The sequence below is a fragment of the Balaenoptera musculus genome, chromosome 2 (assembly GCF_009873245.2).
Source record: "Balaenoptera musculus isolate JJ_BM4_2016_0621 chromosome 2, mBalMus1.pri.v3, whole genome shotgun sequence".
Classification (NCBI taxonomy): domain Eukaryota; kingdom Metazoa; phylum Chordata; class Mammalia; order Artiodactyla; family Balaenopteridae; genus Balaenoptera; species Balaenoptera musculus.
Window position 1 is genome coordinate 62,157,168 of NC_045786.1, and position 16,975 is coordinate 62,174,142.

At 35.7% G+C, this 16,975-nt stretch overlaps 1 protein-coding gene across 2 annotated transcripts in view; it reads right to left on the reverse strand.

Moving 5' to 3' along the window:
* The window catches only part of ARIH1 (ariadne RBR E3 ubiquitin protein ligase 1), a 114,441-nt gene that overhangs the window by 45,874 nt on the left and 51,592 nt on the right, over nt 1-16,975 (reverse strand). For both annotated transcript variants that reach the window (XM_036844425.1, XM_036844424.1), the window contains exon 3: nt 3,067-3,211. In XM_036844425.1, the coding sequence (XP_036700320.1) occupies nt 3,067-3,211 (145 nt within the window). The remainder of the gene's footprint in view (nt 1-3,066; nt 3,212-16,975) is intronic.

The following is a 16,975-nucleotide window of genomic DNA, read 5'->3' on the forward strand; positions in this document are numbered from 1 at the left end:
GCTGTTTGCTTTTCCTGTCATTTACATAGCCAAACTTCCTTTAAAAGAGTAATCTGGGGCTTCCCTGGTGGCACAGTGGTTGAGAATCTGCCTGCCAATGCAGGGGACACGGGTTCGAGTCCTGGTCTGGGAAGATCCCACATGCCGCGGAGCAACTAGGCCCGTGAGCCACAACTACTGAGCCTGCGCGTCTGGAGCCTGTGCTCCGCAACAAGAGAGGCCGCGATAGTGAGAGGCCCGCGCACCGCGATGAAGAGTGGCCCCTGCTTGCCGCAACTAGAGAAAGCCCTCGCACAGAAACGAAGACCCAACACAGCCAAAAATAAATAATAAATGAATTTTTTTAAAAAAAAGAGTAATCTGTATATTTATTGCCTCCCCTTCCTTTACTACCTTCAAGTCAATAACTCTTCGGCCCATGCAGTTTGGTTTCCCATCTTACCACAATACTGAAAATATTGATAACCTTCCAGGATCATCAGTCAACTTCTTGTTGTTAATTCCAAACTCACCTTTCAATTCTTTTCTCTGAAGCTAGCACTGTTTACCATTCTTGGAACTGCATTCTCTTCCTTTGGCTTCTGTATTTCCTAGTTTACCTAACTACCACACCTTCAGAGGTTAGTTCAAATGTCAGTGTCTGTGGGAAGTTCTCCCTGATCCAAAACTGGGTTAGGTGTCTCTCCAACATGTTCTCACAGTATCATGCCCTATCAAAGCACTTACCATTTTTTCTGACTATGTCATTTTATTTATCTGCCCAGCTAACCTGTAAATTATCTAAGGCAGGTATTATGCCTTTATTCTCCATTGTTTCTAACGCTTAGAATTGTGCCTGGTGTGTTGAATGATTGAATAAATAGTGGTTTCTCCATCATCAGTTACAAGTGCAAGCACAATTTACACTGTGAATATCTACTCATGATTTTCAATTCTAATTTGTTGAGACTGCCAATACCAAGGGCACTGAGGAAGTTACAGGGGTTATTTGCAAGCAGCTAGCTTCAGTACTCAAATTACATTTACGATTTAAACTAAGGAGGAGCTGCTATAATAGAACACGAAGAGAAATGCCAAGGAATAAGGAAACCTTGTATAAGCTGGGACAAATTATTTGGGTCTCAGTATTACCTCACAGAAACATTTATAAACTGTAAACACTACACAAATGTCAACTATTAAAGAAAGATGATAAAATGGTCAAAACATGAAATTAACGTATTTTTAATAGCAGTGCTGATTGCTCTTTTTAAATACTTAAGTTAGGACTGTGATTTAAGGAGAGGGAAATGAATAAATAGTAGTTTCAGGCTGATAGAGATTTGAAAGAATATCTTATTCAATTTATTTGAAAGATTAAAAACACTGAGACCCAGCAAGATTAGATGATTTACTACCCAAAGCCAAAAAGCTAGTGTTAGAGCTGTGATCAATACTTGAGAATTTGGAAATTCAATTCAGCATTTTACCTACTAAATTATTTTAACTCTGATTTTCCATTTCTCTAAGAGAATGTAATTAACTTTCTTTTAAAACTTCTTTTCTAAGCACCTGTATGTGTAAACAAATTAATTCCCTTCAAATGGGAACCTTTAGAGGTACACATGTTAAACTCTAAGATTAACAATGAAAAACCTTCAATATGTTAAAATATATAACATGGGTGACAATGACCTGGTATACACTAATTACTAGAAAAAGCTGCTTAACTATTAGAGAATATGAACAAGGTAGTTATAATTGTTGTATAATTAAATTATTCTTAGATATACTGAAACATCTTAAGAGGTGAATTCCAAGTAACTAAACCCCCTTTTTTTTGCCACAAATGTAATTTTCCTATGGTTAGTAATAATGTACCTTCATAGGAAGACTATGTTTATTTAAGCCTAAAATTTCTTCACTAGATATCCCAAAGTTAATCATCTAAATTCAATAGGTTTTTAAGAGTGATACTTGTACTAAAGAATCTCCATTAGGGCTTCCCTGGTCGCGCAGTGGTTGAGAATCTGCCTGCTAATGCAGGGGACACGGGTTCGAGCCCTGGTCTGGGAAGATCCCACATGCTGCGGAGCAACTAGGCCCGTGAGCCACAACTACTGAGCCTGCACGTCTGGAGCCTGTGCTCCGCAACAAGAGAGGCCACGATAGTGAGACGCCCGTGCACGGCGATGAAGAGTGGCCCCCGCTTGCCACAACTAGAGAAAGCCCTCACACAGAAACGAAGACCCAACATAGCCAAAAATAAAAATAAATTAATTAATTAATTATTTTTTTAAAAGCCATAAAAAAAGAATCTCCATTAGAATGGATCTGTGTGAAAATACTGAAAACCCTGAAAGCTCCCTAGTGAAATAGCATTAAAGACATTTTATAAGTGTTTTGGGTATTTATTCTAAAAACTTAGTTTTAAATCTATTTAAATCTAATTTGGATGGAAAATAATTCTGTTCACTGCCTACCTATTACACAATTCTCTCATGGTGGTAATATAAAAATGGAAAAGATTTAAGTGTGTAATGACAACTTGGACAAGTTGCTGCTTTAAAAAGCAAATGGGGGCCTCCCCTGGTGGCACAGTGGTTAAGAATCCTGTCAATGCAGGGGACATGGGTTCGAGTCCTGGTTCGGGAAGATCCCACATGCCGCGGAGCAACTAAGCCCGTGCGCCACAACTACTGAGCCTGAGTGCCTAGAGCCCGTGCTCCGCAACAAGAGAAGCCACCGCAATGAGAAGCCCGCGCACCACAACAAAGAGTAGCCCCCGCTCACCGCAACTAGAGAAGGCCCACAAGCAGCAGCAACGAAGACCCAGCGCAGACGCAGACACACACACACACCCACACACACACACACACACACACACCCACACACAGCAAATGGGGGAGGACTGAGAGAGAACAAGCTCTTACTCTTTCTTTTCCTTTCTTTATCCTTAATACATTGATAGGTTACTGCTTTGCTACAATCCCAGACTCCCAGATCTTCCTTTATTTAAATAATGAAAAGTTGATTTACCCTCTGAAATACAGAGTCAGTGCTAGCCTTAAACTACCAGATACTCACCGAGTTAGGGTAGTTCAAGTAGCAGATCTGACAAGGCATATCCTGTGCTGATGACCTTGTATTCATCTGGCGTGTTCGAGACTTTTTACTTGGATTAATTACATGACACTCAGCAAAGAGCTTCTCCAGGTTTCCATCAAAGTACCTGCATTATTTAAACAGAAAGGATGAGAGCCCAGCAATAGCACACTGTTAGAGCTCTCCAAAAACCTGATTTTCTATAGGGAAAGTCAATGCAGTAAATTAAACCAAGACCATAACCTTTCTTGCTCAGAAGAAATAAGCTGTATGGCTACAAACTGTAGCAAACAGAAGCATATGTGTATGAAAGCAGATTGAATTTTTGTTGCTATTTTGACACTTTTTACTTTGTTCCTATCATGAGAGGTTAAGCTATTAGTATATTAACAGCACTACAATTAAAACCTAAGGATGAAAGTTGTACTATCTCTAAGTGGGACCTTATGAAGAGTAATGGTATTTCAGAAGGCTAGGCTATATTTTATACCAATGAATTCATTTTATTAATAATTTTAGTTATACCAGTTTAAATATATTAGCAAGTAAACCACCTATAAAGCATACCTTATCCCACAAATCATTTAAAAAATGAAACTATTACATGTGTCTCATTCTACAAAAGACTTGCTTTCTAAATATTCTTTTAAAATAGTTTTTAATAGGAAAAGGGAAGGAGGAAACAAAAAAAATCTATCTTCAAAAGTTTTTATATCAAATCATCTATACATTAGCTTTTTCATAAAATATGTATCTAAATATATAGAAGTAGTTCACCATCTAATATGTCAACAGCATGGTATGGCAAGTACTAGCTACAGAGTTTCAACTGAACTGTAAACTTCTTGACAGAAGACAGTGGTAAATAGTTAGCACAATATCTCCCATTAATGCAGTTAAGACATGGTCTTTGGCCTCCTGAAATATCTTAATATTCTAAATGGAAAAGCAATAGATAGAAAAACTTTCAATGTGTGAATCAATATAACCAGCAAAAATATTAACATGGAATCTGATCAATTTACTTTTTAGCTTGTTAAGTCTAGGTTTAAATAACTACAATGTTCTAAACAGGAGGTTCTCAAGTTAAAAATAATCAATACTCAAGAGATTCTCAATATTTTTAGTGGAAGTCTTGTTCAGGCTTTGTTCAAAGCATTTGCTATATCTCCGGAAAATCACTCATGAGAACAATCCACATCACTCTCCTAAGACTGATAAATATCTTTTTATAAATACTTTGACTACAGTTATGTGTCAATGAACTGGTCAAGTTATCAATCAAAATGTCAACATATTATAAAAGGGGAACTCATATGAAGTTGTCCCTGATCAAAATATATAGAGCAAATAAATCAAATGCTCTCCTACAAAGGTTATCTCTGAAAAAAACATAAGATGTAAGTTTTATCTGAAAAATAGAAAACGTATGAAGTTAACACTTAATATGAATAGGTAAACCAACTAAACCCCTTGTTTTTATAAAAAAATATTCATGCTCACAAGAAAAGACAAACAAACTCTTGGCATCTAAAACTTAACTACACAAAATTAGCAACTCCTAATACTTTGGTGAACAGACTAGACAGCATTCTATGCAAATACAGACAAACAGACGTGCATATTTCATATAATCTCATATTCCAGGCTTATTACCTGCTTTCTTCACTGAACAATATGTAACATCTTTGTCATGAGCATGGGTGGGTCTACGTTATCTTTCATTGTTGCATAATATTTCCCTGTAGGTATATACTATAATTTACTTGAAGCTGAACTTCACTAATTTTTCTGTGAAGATTTTGCTATTATTTTATGAGTTCAGTATGTAAACAGGAAGAGTAACCCTTTGTTTTATGGATTGCTTTCTTCCCACAGCTTCTAACTTGCCTTTGAATCTTGCTTAATGGTGTTTAATTGCCATTTTTAATTTTTATGTAGGCAAATTTACCATGCAACACTGTTGTGATTTATGGATTTCATATGAAGTTTTTAAAAAGATCTCTATACCCAAAGACTATAAAAATTCATTCATGATTTAGGTCATTCCTTTACACTGTTTCCATTAAAACTGTTGATTCACATGGAAATTATTTTTGTGTAGTAAGGGGGAAAGCAGGGATTCCATTTTATTTTAAGCCAAATGTCTAACCATTTACTTTAGGTCTCAGCTTAAACCGCACTTCCTCAAACAAATCTTCGACAGCTCCTCCCCCTCCAATTAGGTAAGGTTCTCTTGTATTACATCCTCACAGTACTTTGTACTCCCGTACAACACATCACATTACTAACTCTGTAATCGCCATTTTATGTTTTTCCTGCTAGAATGTAAACCCTATGAGGACTATTTTATTACTGAGGTAGCCCTAGTACCTAGAAGAATTTTACTATAAGTGTTCAATTTCTTTTTAAAGAAAACAGTGACTTTTTAATGATACCTGATAATAAATCTGAATTCCTTTATTTAGGAATATTTCTTAAAGATAGCAATATATTAGAGTTTATAGTTTTTGGTCCATTATAGAAGGCAAATAGCTTTCAAATACAGCCCAGGTAAACAGAATGGGGAGTTGAAGAATCCACTCATATTGCAGATCACAGCAGGCAGGCCTAGAAATTTTTTTCATTTATTAAGTTCCATTTTACAGAAATGTAACATTTTAAAATTTGTTCTTTATTTTTATTTATTACTTGCTTTGTCCACCAGTGACTCTGCTATGGTTTTCTGGAAGATACTGAAGTCCAATTTATTTTTACTAAACATAACTTAAAATGGGTACTTAAACCTATTTCGCCAACTTTCTATAATACATTGATTGTCCTTGTATTATATGACCCTACACTTAACTCTATAGTTTTGGTTGGAACTTCCTGGAGCTTTTCCCAGTTGATTGTCATTTTACATAATTTTTTCACTAATTACACTGTTTTGACATTATATAGCTTTTCTTTCAAGAATAGTAAAAACTGCTTTTTGTTTCCTAAGCTTGACAGCCTTAATTACTTAGACATAATTAAAATGTTTAATTGTATTCAAATGCTCACTTTGGCCAAAATCCTACCCACCCCACCCCCAATATTCTCTATATTGACAGCCTCCATTTTCTTCTGGTACCTGTTGTTATTGAAGTCTGTGATCAAAATAATTCTCATTTTAGAATTCAAATCATTTTTCAACTGACATATATACAAGGTTTCTTCATTCTTTAAGTTTAGTTCTGTAGGGTTTATCTTAGCATTTAACTTTCTCTTTTGAAATGCCATTCAGGTAGTAATTACTTCAAGAGCTTTTAGTTATTAAGACCTGCTTGATTTGTACCCAGCCTTTGCTAATTTTCCTCCTTGTCTACCATCTACTAATTCCTTCTTTGTCCTCTTCTTCTCTTACATATCTCCATTTTCCATAGTATCTGCTCTATTTCTTGCTGTTGCCAATGTGGTTTTAACTTCTGCAAGATTACTGCTCGTCCCTTTATTTTTTTTCTTAGTTCTGTCAGCTTCCTTTTCGTCTTGTTCTGTTGTTTCATCAGTTTATCTTTGATCCCTTATCTCATGGAGTCTATGCTTACTTTAATCTTCTTAAAAGAACAAAGAAGGTTTTTTCAGCCTGCTAATTATGATAGTTTTCTTAAGGACTACTACTATGCTCAAGAATACAGGTGGATTCTTAACTCCCCACAGTTTGTATACCTGGTCACTATATATTTGAAAGTTCCTTCAGTTTGCTGGCTCTTACATACACCCTTGCCTGTGAAAAACAGACCAAAATGGAGAGAGACTAATTCAATGTGAGGCACTGAAGTTCAGGTACCTTATTTAATGAGTTAACACACATATTTTCCCTCTGCTTCACTGACTTTGGTCAACAGCTGCAAAGATTATGCTAGGACACTGCTGCCCTCCTTTCCTGCAAAATTTGCCCATCCTTTTGAGAAAATCATATTGATGAAAAGAAAAACAGAATAGCAGTGGTTTTTCCTTTAGCCCGCCTTTCCTCGGTGGGGCAAGGGCATGATTAGAGTATCCCCACCCCATCTCTCACATGGCCTAGAATAAAGATTGTTAGAATGGCTGGGAATTCCCTGGAGGTCCAGTGGTTAGGACTCTGTGCTCTCACTGCCAGGGCCCTGGGTTCAATCTCTGATCGGGGAACTAAGATCCTGCAAGACCCGCCACCAAAAAGATTGTTAGAAGGGAAATTTGAAAGGTTCTTCAGTAGAGATTATAAACCCTCTTCTCTCTCTAGGGTTCCTTCTGTTCATTCAGTATGTTTATATAAATATAGTTAAGCAAACTGGCACTTAATCAGCCAACCTTCCAGAAAATCTAGATCTTAATTTTTCATTTTCCTTGACCATTAGACAGAAATATACCACATAACAAGAATTATGGTTATGGAGAGGGGAGACATGGCAGGTGGGGTATATCACTGGCTAAAGTTTCTTCTTGAATTCTGAATGACTAGCATCACTGTTTGCCATGTCAATATTTAATTTTGTCATTATGAGTTTATTTTAAAAGCCACCAGGGCTTCATACTTCATAAAAAGATCACTGTTGAACTTGTACTTATTTTCACAACAAAATCGGAAAAGCAAAACTGTTAAGCTAATCTAAAGTTATATACTGGGCTTTTCTACTATTTATTTTTGGGTTACCAGAGTTCAATTCTCCTTATAGGTCTTTAATGCTCCCATATATTTTTATACATCACTTATCTACTACTATAAACCTGAGAGAGAGCTAAAACACACAAACATATATATGAAAATTTATAAAAATACATTATTTTATATATATATATATATATATATATATATCCACAAATAAACATGTATAGAAGTAAATGAACTTTTACTTCTAAATAACCAAATAATTTTTGTTTCACATTCTCATGTGGCATTTTATGGGTACCAGACTTCAATTTCAAAAGGTAACAAAACAGTTACAATTATTCTATACTTTATGTTCTGACAAAGCACTAAAAAAGATCTGTGACATCAACATCTCTTCTAGGAATTGCCATTTCAACCATCCTTTGCCCCATTAACCTGATTCTAAACTGTGTAATTCTTTCCACTTTTAGAAAAGGTATATTTAAGGAAAAATATCAAAGGTGCAAAAGAAAAGATTTTCATTTATATCTTATGGATGAATAAAAACTGCCATATTTATAAAAAGCAAAAATAATAGATAATGCATGAAAACGCGTCTTAAACCAGCAAAACGGAACAAGAGAGTAGACACACCAGGAGATAAGGCTTTCTCCAGTCTTTACATATAAACATTATTTTCAGAGCTTATTCCTCATCTTCTATAGAAAGAAGCCAGTAGATCTAATATTGTATGGTAGTATAAGCAAGTCATTAAGAATTACTGAAGAGTTCTTTTTCTTTGGGGGAATGAGATTAGAACTGATGATTTGAGCACTATTTTTCATTTATAACCCCCTTAAAACCTTAAAATAAAACTTAGAACCTTTCAATAACTTTAACTGTGTTACTTAGATAAAAATTTAAATTTAAAAAGGGCTCCTGAAGTAGAAGGTAAACTTTAAACAAATTAAAAGATTTACCACATTCTTTGTGGTTTTTAAAGGTATTCTTTCAAAAGGACTAAATTAGAATGTAAGGTTAACTAGCAAACATATGAACCTCTACTAAGTGAAGTTCAGAATTCCAGAGAACTAGTTAACTGTCTAGGGATTTAGGGATAGAAAATCTTTTTTTTCTAAGGAAGACTTTTGGCCCTCGTAAGAAAAAAGATCTAATGAGGACATACACAAGTCTATAAAAACTTGCTTTCAAAGTTTTGGGTTTTTTATGCTAGTCTAAAAGATAAATTTAGCTCATATTTTAATATTATTATACATGGTTTATAGCTAAATAAATGTACCGATTATGTATTTTTAAGAAAGAAATACTTTTTGAGATTCTGATAGACTTTTTTCCCCTATAGGGGAAAATGCAACCTAAAACAAAACAAAACCAAAAACCCAGCAGGATACTAAAAAAAATCTCCTGAGCTTGCTTACTGCTAAACAAAAGACCACCTGACAAAAAAGTTACTAAATACTGATAATATTACTTTCAAGTTGCAGTACAAAAACCTTATTGCATAATTTTTAAGAACCTTTCTGTGTTCTTCCATACTTTATCCTTTTGGTTCTAAGCCTTGATGAAGGCAAGTGTATTAAGAAAACTAACCACAGTGACACAGATCTAAGATAACTCCATCTAGGCTTGAATTAGCAAAATCATAACAGAAACACAATAACTATGCCATCTTCCAAAAAGGCTCCCATTCCCATTTATTACAGAACAATTTAAATACACAAAAGCCAAAAGAAAAATAACTTGAACTCCCACATACCCACCACCCAGCTTTATCTATTACCAATATTTTGCTAATTAAAAGACTTTTTGGAAGAATAAGACTTCATTCTCATATGAACTTTCAAGGTAGATCTGAAACTACACTGGACATTGTAAGAAGAAGCTAATAACGATTCCCTTCGTAACAGAGAAGAGAGAACTCTACACTACAGGCCTCAGAAGACACATATGCTGGTTTCACTGGGTATTCCAGCCACACTTAAATACGCATGTGTCATCTTCACTGGTAGTTGTCCATGTTCTTTGGCTTGATTATGATTATTCCAATTTACCAAGTTCTGCTAACCTGAAACCCCTGGCACTTCAACAACTGCACAGTACCCAAAACATTCTAACTTATTTACACATGCTCATTCCCCTCCCCTGCGGATTCAAAGCTTTTATTACTTTCTCAAAAGAGACCATGGCTCTCAAGAGACCACGGCCCCCAAAACGACAAGAACCAATACTATTTTTTAAAACTATGTTTTACTTCAAAGAAAACAAAGACAGTAGTTTCTGTGCCCTCTGTCCAGATATGTGCATGCAAGGGAAGTCTACACCCTCTGCTCTGCTCAATGGTCTTTTCCTCCTGCTATACATGAACAGCACAACTCAGTAAATAAAATGAAATAAACTACTTGTGATTTATGCAATAATGGGTCTGATTCCAATGAAAGACAAAAATGATTTGAGTACAAGAAGAAATACCCTTTTATTATTCTGATAACGGTGTTTCAATATATTTAACGGAAACCCACAGGTTGTCCATGTTAAGAGCCTATAAACCAAAGTATGTTTAAAAATCTTGCTACGCTAAAACCAAGAATAAGCTATCAAAATATGAGACAGTACATAATTAAGATCATTTTTATATAGTTCCCTCGCAGATTAACCAACCATATGTGGGAACTGTGCGAGTTAGTGGCAATGTTAATTGCTTTGAAGGAAAGAAACCTACAGCTATTTGCAGTATGTCATTCTAAGTATGCAAGAGGTAGGAGGAGAATGCTTAGGGAAGTATAGAAAATAGTACCTAACTTCAGGAAGTCAAAATGACTTAACAGTAAATGTGATAAGAATTCAGGGAATAAGGAGATGCAGGGGGCATCATACAACCCAGGACAAGAACTAGAAAACTGCCAGTACTTCAGAAACCCTCCAAACATCCCTTTCTCAGTAACAAGCTCCTCTTTCCCCAGAGATAATCACTACCCCATTTTTCTTTATAGTTTTACCACCTAAATATGCACCCTTAAAGAATATAACTTATTTTTGCCTGTTTTTGAATTTCATATAAACAGAACCATACAGGGGATAAGTATTCTGTCGAATTTGTTTTCCTTTCACTCTATATAACAGTTTTTAAGATTCATCTATGTAGTCACTCGTAGCTCTAGTTCATTTATTTTTCACTGCTGAACAGTTATATAAATATACCACAATTGTGTATCTATCTATAGACATTTGGGTTGTTTGTAGTTTGGAGCTGGTATGGATAACGCTGCTATGAACATGCTTATATACAACTTTCAGTTTAGACATGCATATTTCTTTCTGTTAGGTATATATACCTGTGAGTGGAATTACTGGGTCAAAGATATGCATGTAAATGCTAAGAGAAAAAAATAAAAATTTTATATTTCTTTCTAAAATCATTTATTTTAACAACTTATCTGTAGACTCCTTTGGATTTTCAATGTAAACAATTCATATCATCAGTGAATATTAACTATTTAGCATCTGCCTTACAACCATTATACTTTATTATTATTTTCGGTATACTACTGGCTAGGATCTCCTTCAGTATGAAGTGAATGTTGAACATAAGTGAAGATAACAGACACCCATGTCTTGAACTCCATCTAAAAGAGAAATATTTTCAACATCTCAGCATGAACTATGATATCTCCTACAGATGTTTTTACAGATTTATTAGATTAAGAAAGTTCCCTTTAATGCCCAGTTTGCTAATGGTTTCTTTTTAAAATCATGAATGATTACTAATTGTTAGCAACTGCTCCTCTGCATCTACTGAAATACTATTCTCATTAATTTGTTAACTGACCAACCATATTTAATTGTTTCAGGTTAAACCAACCTAGCATTCCTGGGATAAATCTCAGCTGGCCATGCTGGAATATTATCCTTTTTATGTATTGCTGAATTCAATTTGCAAATACTTTGGGTTTTTGTTTCCCTTTGTTTGCATCTATTTACATGATAGAAACTCTAATTTTTCTTTGGGTTTTAGTATCAAGATTGTGATAGACTTAAGAAGGTGAAGGATCCTCTTTTTCTGTTTTCTAATATAAAGTTATATATTATAAGGTTAGAGTTACTGTCTCATTAAATGTTGGTAGAAATTTCTAGTATATCCATCTGGACTTGGACTTTATAGAAAATTTCACTTTATAGTTATAGTCCCATATGGGTTTTTTATTTCTTATGTGAATTTTTATGAATTGCAAATGTCTAAGAATTTATCCATTTCATGTAAAATTTCAAATTTCAACACAGTTATTCACAATATCTTATGAGGTTGGGTTGTTTTTTTTTTTTAAATATCTGCAGGATTCAAAGTGACATTCCTTTTCATTACTGATATTGGTTATTTGTGCTTCCTTTTCTTGGCTAATCTCATCTTTTGGCTTCTTAATCCCCTTTACTGTATGTTTCTTTTCCATTTTATTAAAGTCTGCTCTGTTATTTCTTCTTCTATTTTCTCTGAATTTATTCTGTTGCTCTTTTTCTATCTTGACACATCTAGCTCATTAACTTGAGGCTTAAGATGAATGCTTAGCTCATTACTATCCTGATACATGCACTTAACATTCATTTATACACTTTTTAGCACAAATTAGGCTGCATTCCACAATTTTTTTCCCCTTAACATTCAAATAGTTGCTTAAATAGCAATTATGAATATTTGAGACTTTAATCAACACTGATAGAATTTTAAATATTGGCTTAAAAAAAAAACAAAGGCTAGGTACAACATAAAGCCATCTATATTAATTAAAAGATAGCACTGTTTCTAAATACATTTTCCATGATTACAGTATTCTACCATAGCACTTATTTTCTTTCACCTACTGAGGTATCATCCTACCATCACTTCCCCGTTTGCTATTGAGAAGTCAGCTGTTCTCTAGAAGAATGTAAGTATAATACACACTTTCTATATCTATTTTTCCCTCTATATACATTACATATACACACACTCTTACACTTTTTAAAAGTAATCTTTCTTGCATCTTTATTGCTTTTATGATTTTTTTATTTTTATAGTTTCACTATGTTTTAAAATGTGGATTTCTTTTTACCATATTTCATAAAATCTAAAATGCTTTGGGGGGGCTTCCCTGGTGGCGCAGTGGTTGGGAATCCGCCTGCCAATGCAGGGGACACGGGTTCGAGCCCTGGGCCAGGAGGATCCCACATGCCGCGGAGCAACTAAGCCCGTGCGCTGCAGCTACTGAGCCTGCGCTCTAGAGCCTATAAGCCACAACTACTGAAGCCCGCGCGCCTAGAACCCGTGCTCTGCAACAAGAGAAGCCACTGCAGTGAGAAGCCGGGGCACCTCAACGAAGAGTAGCCCCCGCTCGCTGCAACTAGAGAAAGCCCGCGAGCAGCAACAAAGACCCCGCGCAGCCAAAAATTAATTAATTAATTAATTTAAAAAAATAAAATGTTTTGGTACCAAAATCTCATGATCTTATCAGAAAGTGAAATGGGGAAATTTTCACGTAAGTCAAATTTTCAATCTTGTTGGACTGTAAGGTGCCGTCAATTGAAAGATGCATTCAGATTTCGACAGATTTCTAAGATGTGAAAAACTACATCTTAGAATCAATGAAACAGTATTTTATTATGCATGGGAACTGTCAAGCTTCTTAGGGCAATTTTGTCTCTTACCAATCTGGAAAATTAGCCATTTTACCTTCAAATATCATCTCTGCCCCATTTTCTCCTCTTTTTCTAAACTCAATGGAGACCTTCTTGCTCTATCTTCTATTTTCTTAACTTCTCTCGTGTATTTTCCATCTTTTAGTGTGTGTACTTAATTCTGAAGTGTTTTGATCTTCTAGTACACTAAACCTCTCTTTAGCTTTGTCCAACCTGCTGTTAAACTAATCCACTGAGTTAATTTTGCTTATTTTGTTTAGTAAGTTTTTTTTTTCAAATCTGTACAACAGCTCATACTTCCTAGTTCCCTTATGATAGCATACCTATTTTAGTCTATGTCTGACTAATTCTAACATCTGGAGTCCCAAATTAGTATGTTTTCATTACAAAAATAATTTGAGGAAGTAGTCTGAGGCCTTACTGTTCTTTCCCTAGAAAAGATTTACACTTGCTTCTGTCAAGTGCCTGGGTACATTAACAGCCTGGGACCATCTTAATCTAAGTTCAAGGCTTAAGGTTTTCTGGGCCACCCAGATGACCTGAATATATCTTCAGTCTTTAGAGGAGCTGGTTTACCTAATCCCCACTCTCTGTGGGCCGAGAACTCCAACTTTTTTCCCACTAACCAAAGGCCAACAAAAATCACATCTCAGTCTCTTAGCCACCTCTTCTGGATCAGCACATACTTCTAGGGCAAAGCAGACTGCGGTGCTTGGCTCATTTGTCTAGATTTCCACATTCTCTTGGGCCTTAACACCGTAATTCCTATTTTTCTAATTCTTTGATGTTCTTTCTTTTTTAATTTATTTATTCATTTATTTATTTTTGGCTGCTTTGGATCTTTGTTGCTGTGCGCAGGCTTCCTCTAGTTGCAGCGAGTGGGGGCTACTCTTCGTTGCGGTGCACGGGCTTCTCATTGCGGTGGCTTCTCTTGTTGCGGAGCACAGGCTCTAGGCATGCGGGCTTCTGTAGTTGCGGCACATGGGCTCAGTAGTTGTGGCACATAGGCTCAGTAGTTGTGGCTCGCGGGCTCTAGAGAGCCAGCTCAGTAGTTGTAGCGCAAGGGCTGAGTTGCTCCGCGGCATGTGGGATCTTCCCGGACCAGGGCTTGAACCCGTGTCCCCTGCACTGGCAGGTGGATTCTTCACCACTGCATCACCAGGGAAGTCCATTCTTTGATGTTCTTGAGTTTTTAAAAGATGTTTCAATATTTCATCTAGCTTGTATTATTGTATTTAGTGGATGGAATGGTCCAAATTACCAGAAGTTTCCCAGTCTCCTGTATTTTCTGTCTCAGTTAAAATTCCTTCACATCTCTTACATCAACACTCTGCTTTCAATTAACTGTCACCAACCTAAGTCAAGCCAACATTTTCCTTTTATCTGTATTATTGAAATAGTCTTCCAATTCATCTTCCTGCCTCCAATCAGCTCATACTGCTACTGTAAGATTTTTTTCTACAGTAATGCTCTTATATTACATTTCTGCATAAAACAACTTACTCAATAGGAAAGAAGTCCAAATTTATTTGCTAAGCGTTCAAGGTCCTCCATAATGTACTTCCTACTAAACACATCCAATCATTTCCCCTCTATTCTTCACGTACTCTAGCCACTCTAAATCTCATTACCATTCAATACATGTTCCTTAAACTTCCTCCACGCCAACTTGTTTTCTGAACCTGAAATGCCCAGATTCCCACATTGCCCTTCCACCCTCCGCCCTTCCAGGTCCAATCAAATGCCATCTCATCAATAAATTCTTTCTCACCTAAGTCAGAAATAGCCTTTTATGGAGCCAGAAGGGAAAAGCTCCACGTGCCTCTGTGTCTGCGTGGGCCAGAAGAGTTCTGCATGCAGACTAGCAGGCCAAGATCTGAGCCACAGCAGCATTTTTATTCAGATTTTAATAACCTTTTGTATGTGTTGAAAACCAAACCTTTTTAACAAGTTTTTAAAGCTTGTCATAAAAAACAGACGTCTTTTACAGTGAAAAACACACAGGGGAAAAAAATCATCTATTTTGATGTACCCTTTGATAATGATAAAACGCCTCACACATCACTCTCCATAGTGCACAGAATGAATGAGTTCTGGGCTAAGTAGAAAAAAAGGTCAATGCTGTTTTTGTTTTCTTTTAGAATCATTATTACCTTCTACCATCTTTCAACCATCTGATCTCTATAGTAGAAACACTATCATACTTAACATAGTTAAGTTTGAAACTTGTCTTATTTTAATGTAAAGATATGCTTCCTTTTTCCTACAGGCAGTCTCTCTCCTTCCTCACAATCCTACTGTGCAGGTACTATTGTTGCTCCTGTCAATATTTTCAGAAATGTTATTTTCTTTTAAGTGAAATTTCTAGCCTACACTTTGATGTCATGTGTTCCCTCTATCTTTCAAATTTCAAGGTTCCCCTTGACCCTATCCCTTACCCCAGGAAGCCTTGGAGACCTTACCCTGGCTCTCTGGACTTTGCATACTTTAAATAATTTAACTACCCTTAATTACCTGCAAAAGAAAAAAAAAAAAGCTTCATAATTTTCATACCTTATTACTGATTTTAATGGGTTGTTAATTTCAGTCCTGTAGTTTTATTTTGTTTAGATAGGGCTAGGCAAGGAAAAAAATAAAGACAACCATATTCAGCAGTGGGAAAAAAAAGAGAAACAAATAACCTTTTATGTATTCCCATAAAACTTTACATCTAAGTACCTTGGGGATAGAAACTACGTATGATACATTGTTGCATGTACCTATTCATCACTAAACTTCTGCTCAATGTCTTACACATAACTAAGAGTCAAACACATTCTTGAAATTTATAAAGCAGCAAGATAGCAGGGAGACTAGGGAAAACAGAATGGATTTAAAAAAAAAAAAAAAGGAAATAAGTTCATATGAGGTAACTAAAGGAGAAAACTGCTCCAAGTTCATACAGGTAGTAGGTGGTGGAGCAAAGATCCCATGTTCTTAACCACTATAGTATAATAATAACACTGCTCCCCAATAATACCTGAGTTGTTTAAAGAGGAAAGACCTCACTATACTGTATAATAGTAATGAATGCTATCACAAAAGCCAGGCATCTGACAAACCAAATTTACTTTCACATTCCAGCAGTTAACTGTGAAACGATATACTATTATTAATGTGTTTAAGGAAAGCTCCATACTATCATAATAACATACAAGGGCTAACTCTAGTACCTAATCACTAAATGGGTGTTAATGCTTCAGAATGAAAAGTGAAAAGCTATTTGTAACATAGTCTGGAAAAGACTGATACCAGTTTTTAAGATTCTTTGATCATGCCAGTCCATTTAAAGTAGTGAGTCATCAGCCACCTGTATTTCCCCTCACCTCAGACAGGCCAGTTAACTCATTAACACTCACCTTATATACTGTCAACTAAAATGAGTCTTAAAATAACTGTAAGAGAAGAAATCTCAGCTGCAGGAAAGAAGATAACTGACCTTTTACTTGTTACCAACTTTAAAGGAGCTTAATTTGGCACAGGGTGGCTGTGGTGGGGGCGTTTTGGCTCTAACTCCTGCCAAACGAAAATCTGATTTACATGCACGTAGTAAGTTAAATAAAAGTTCTA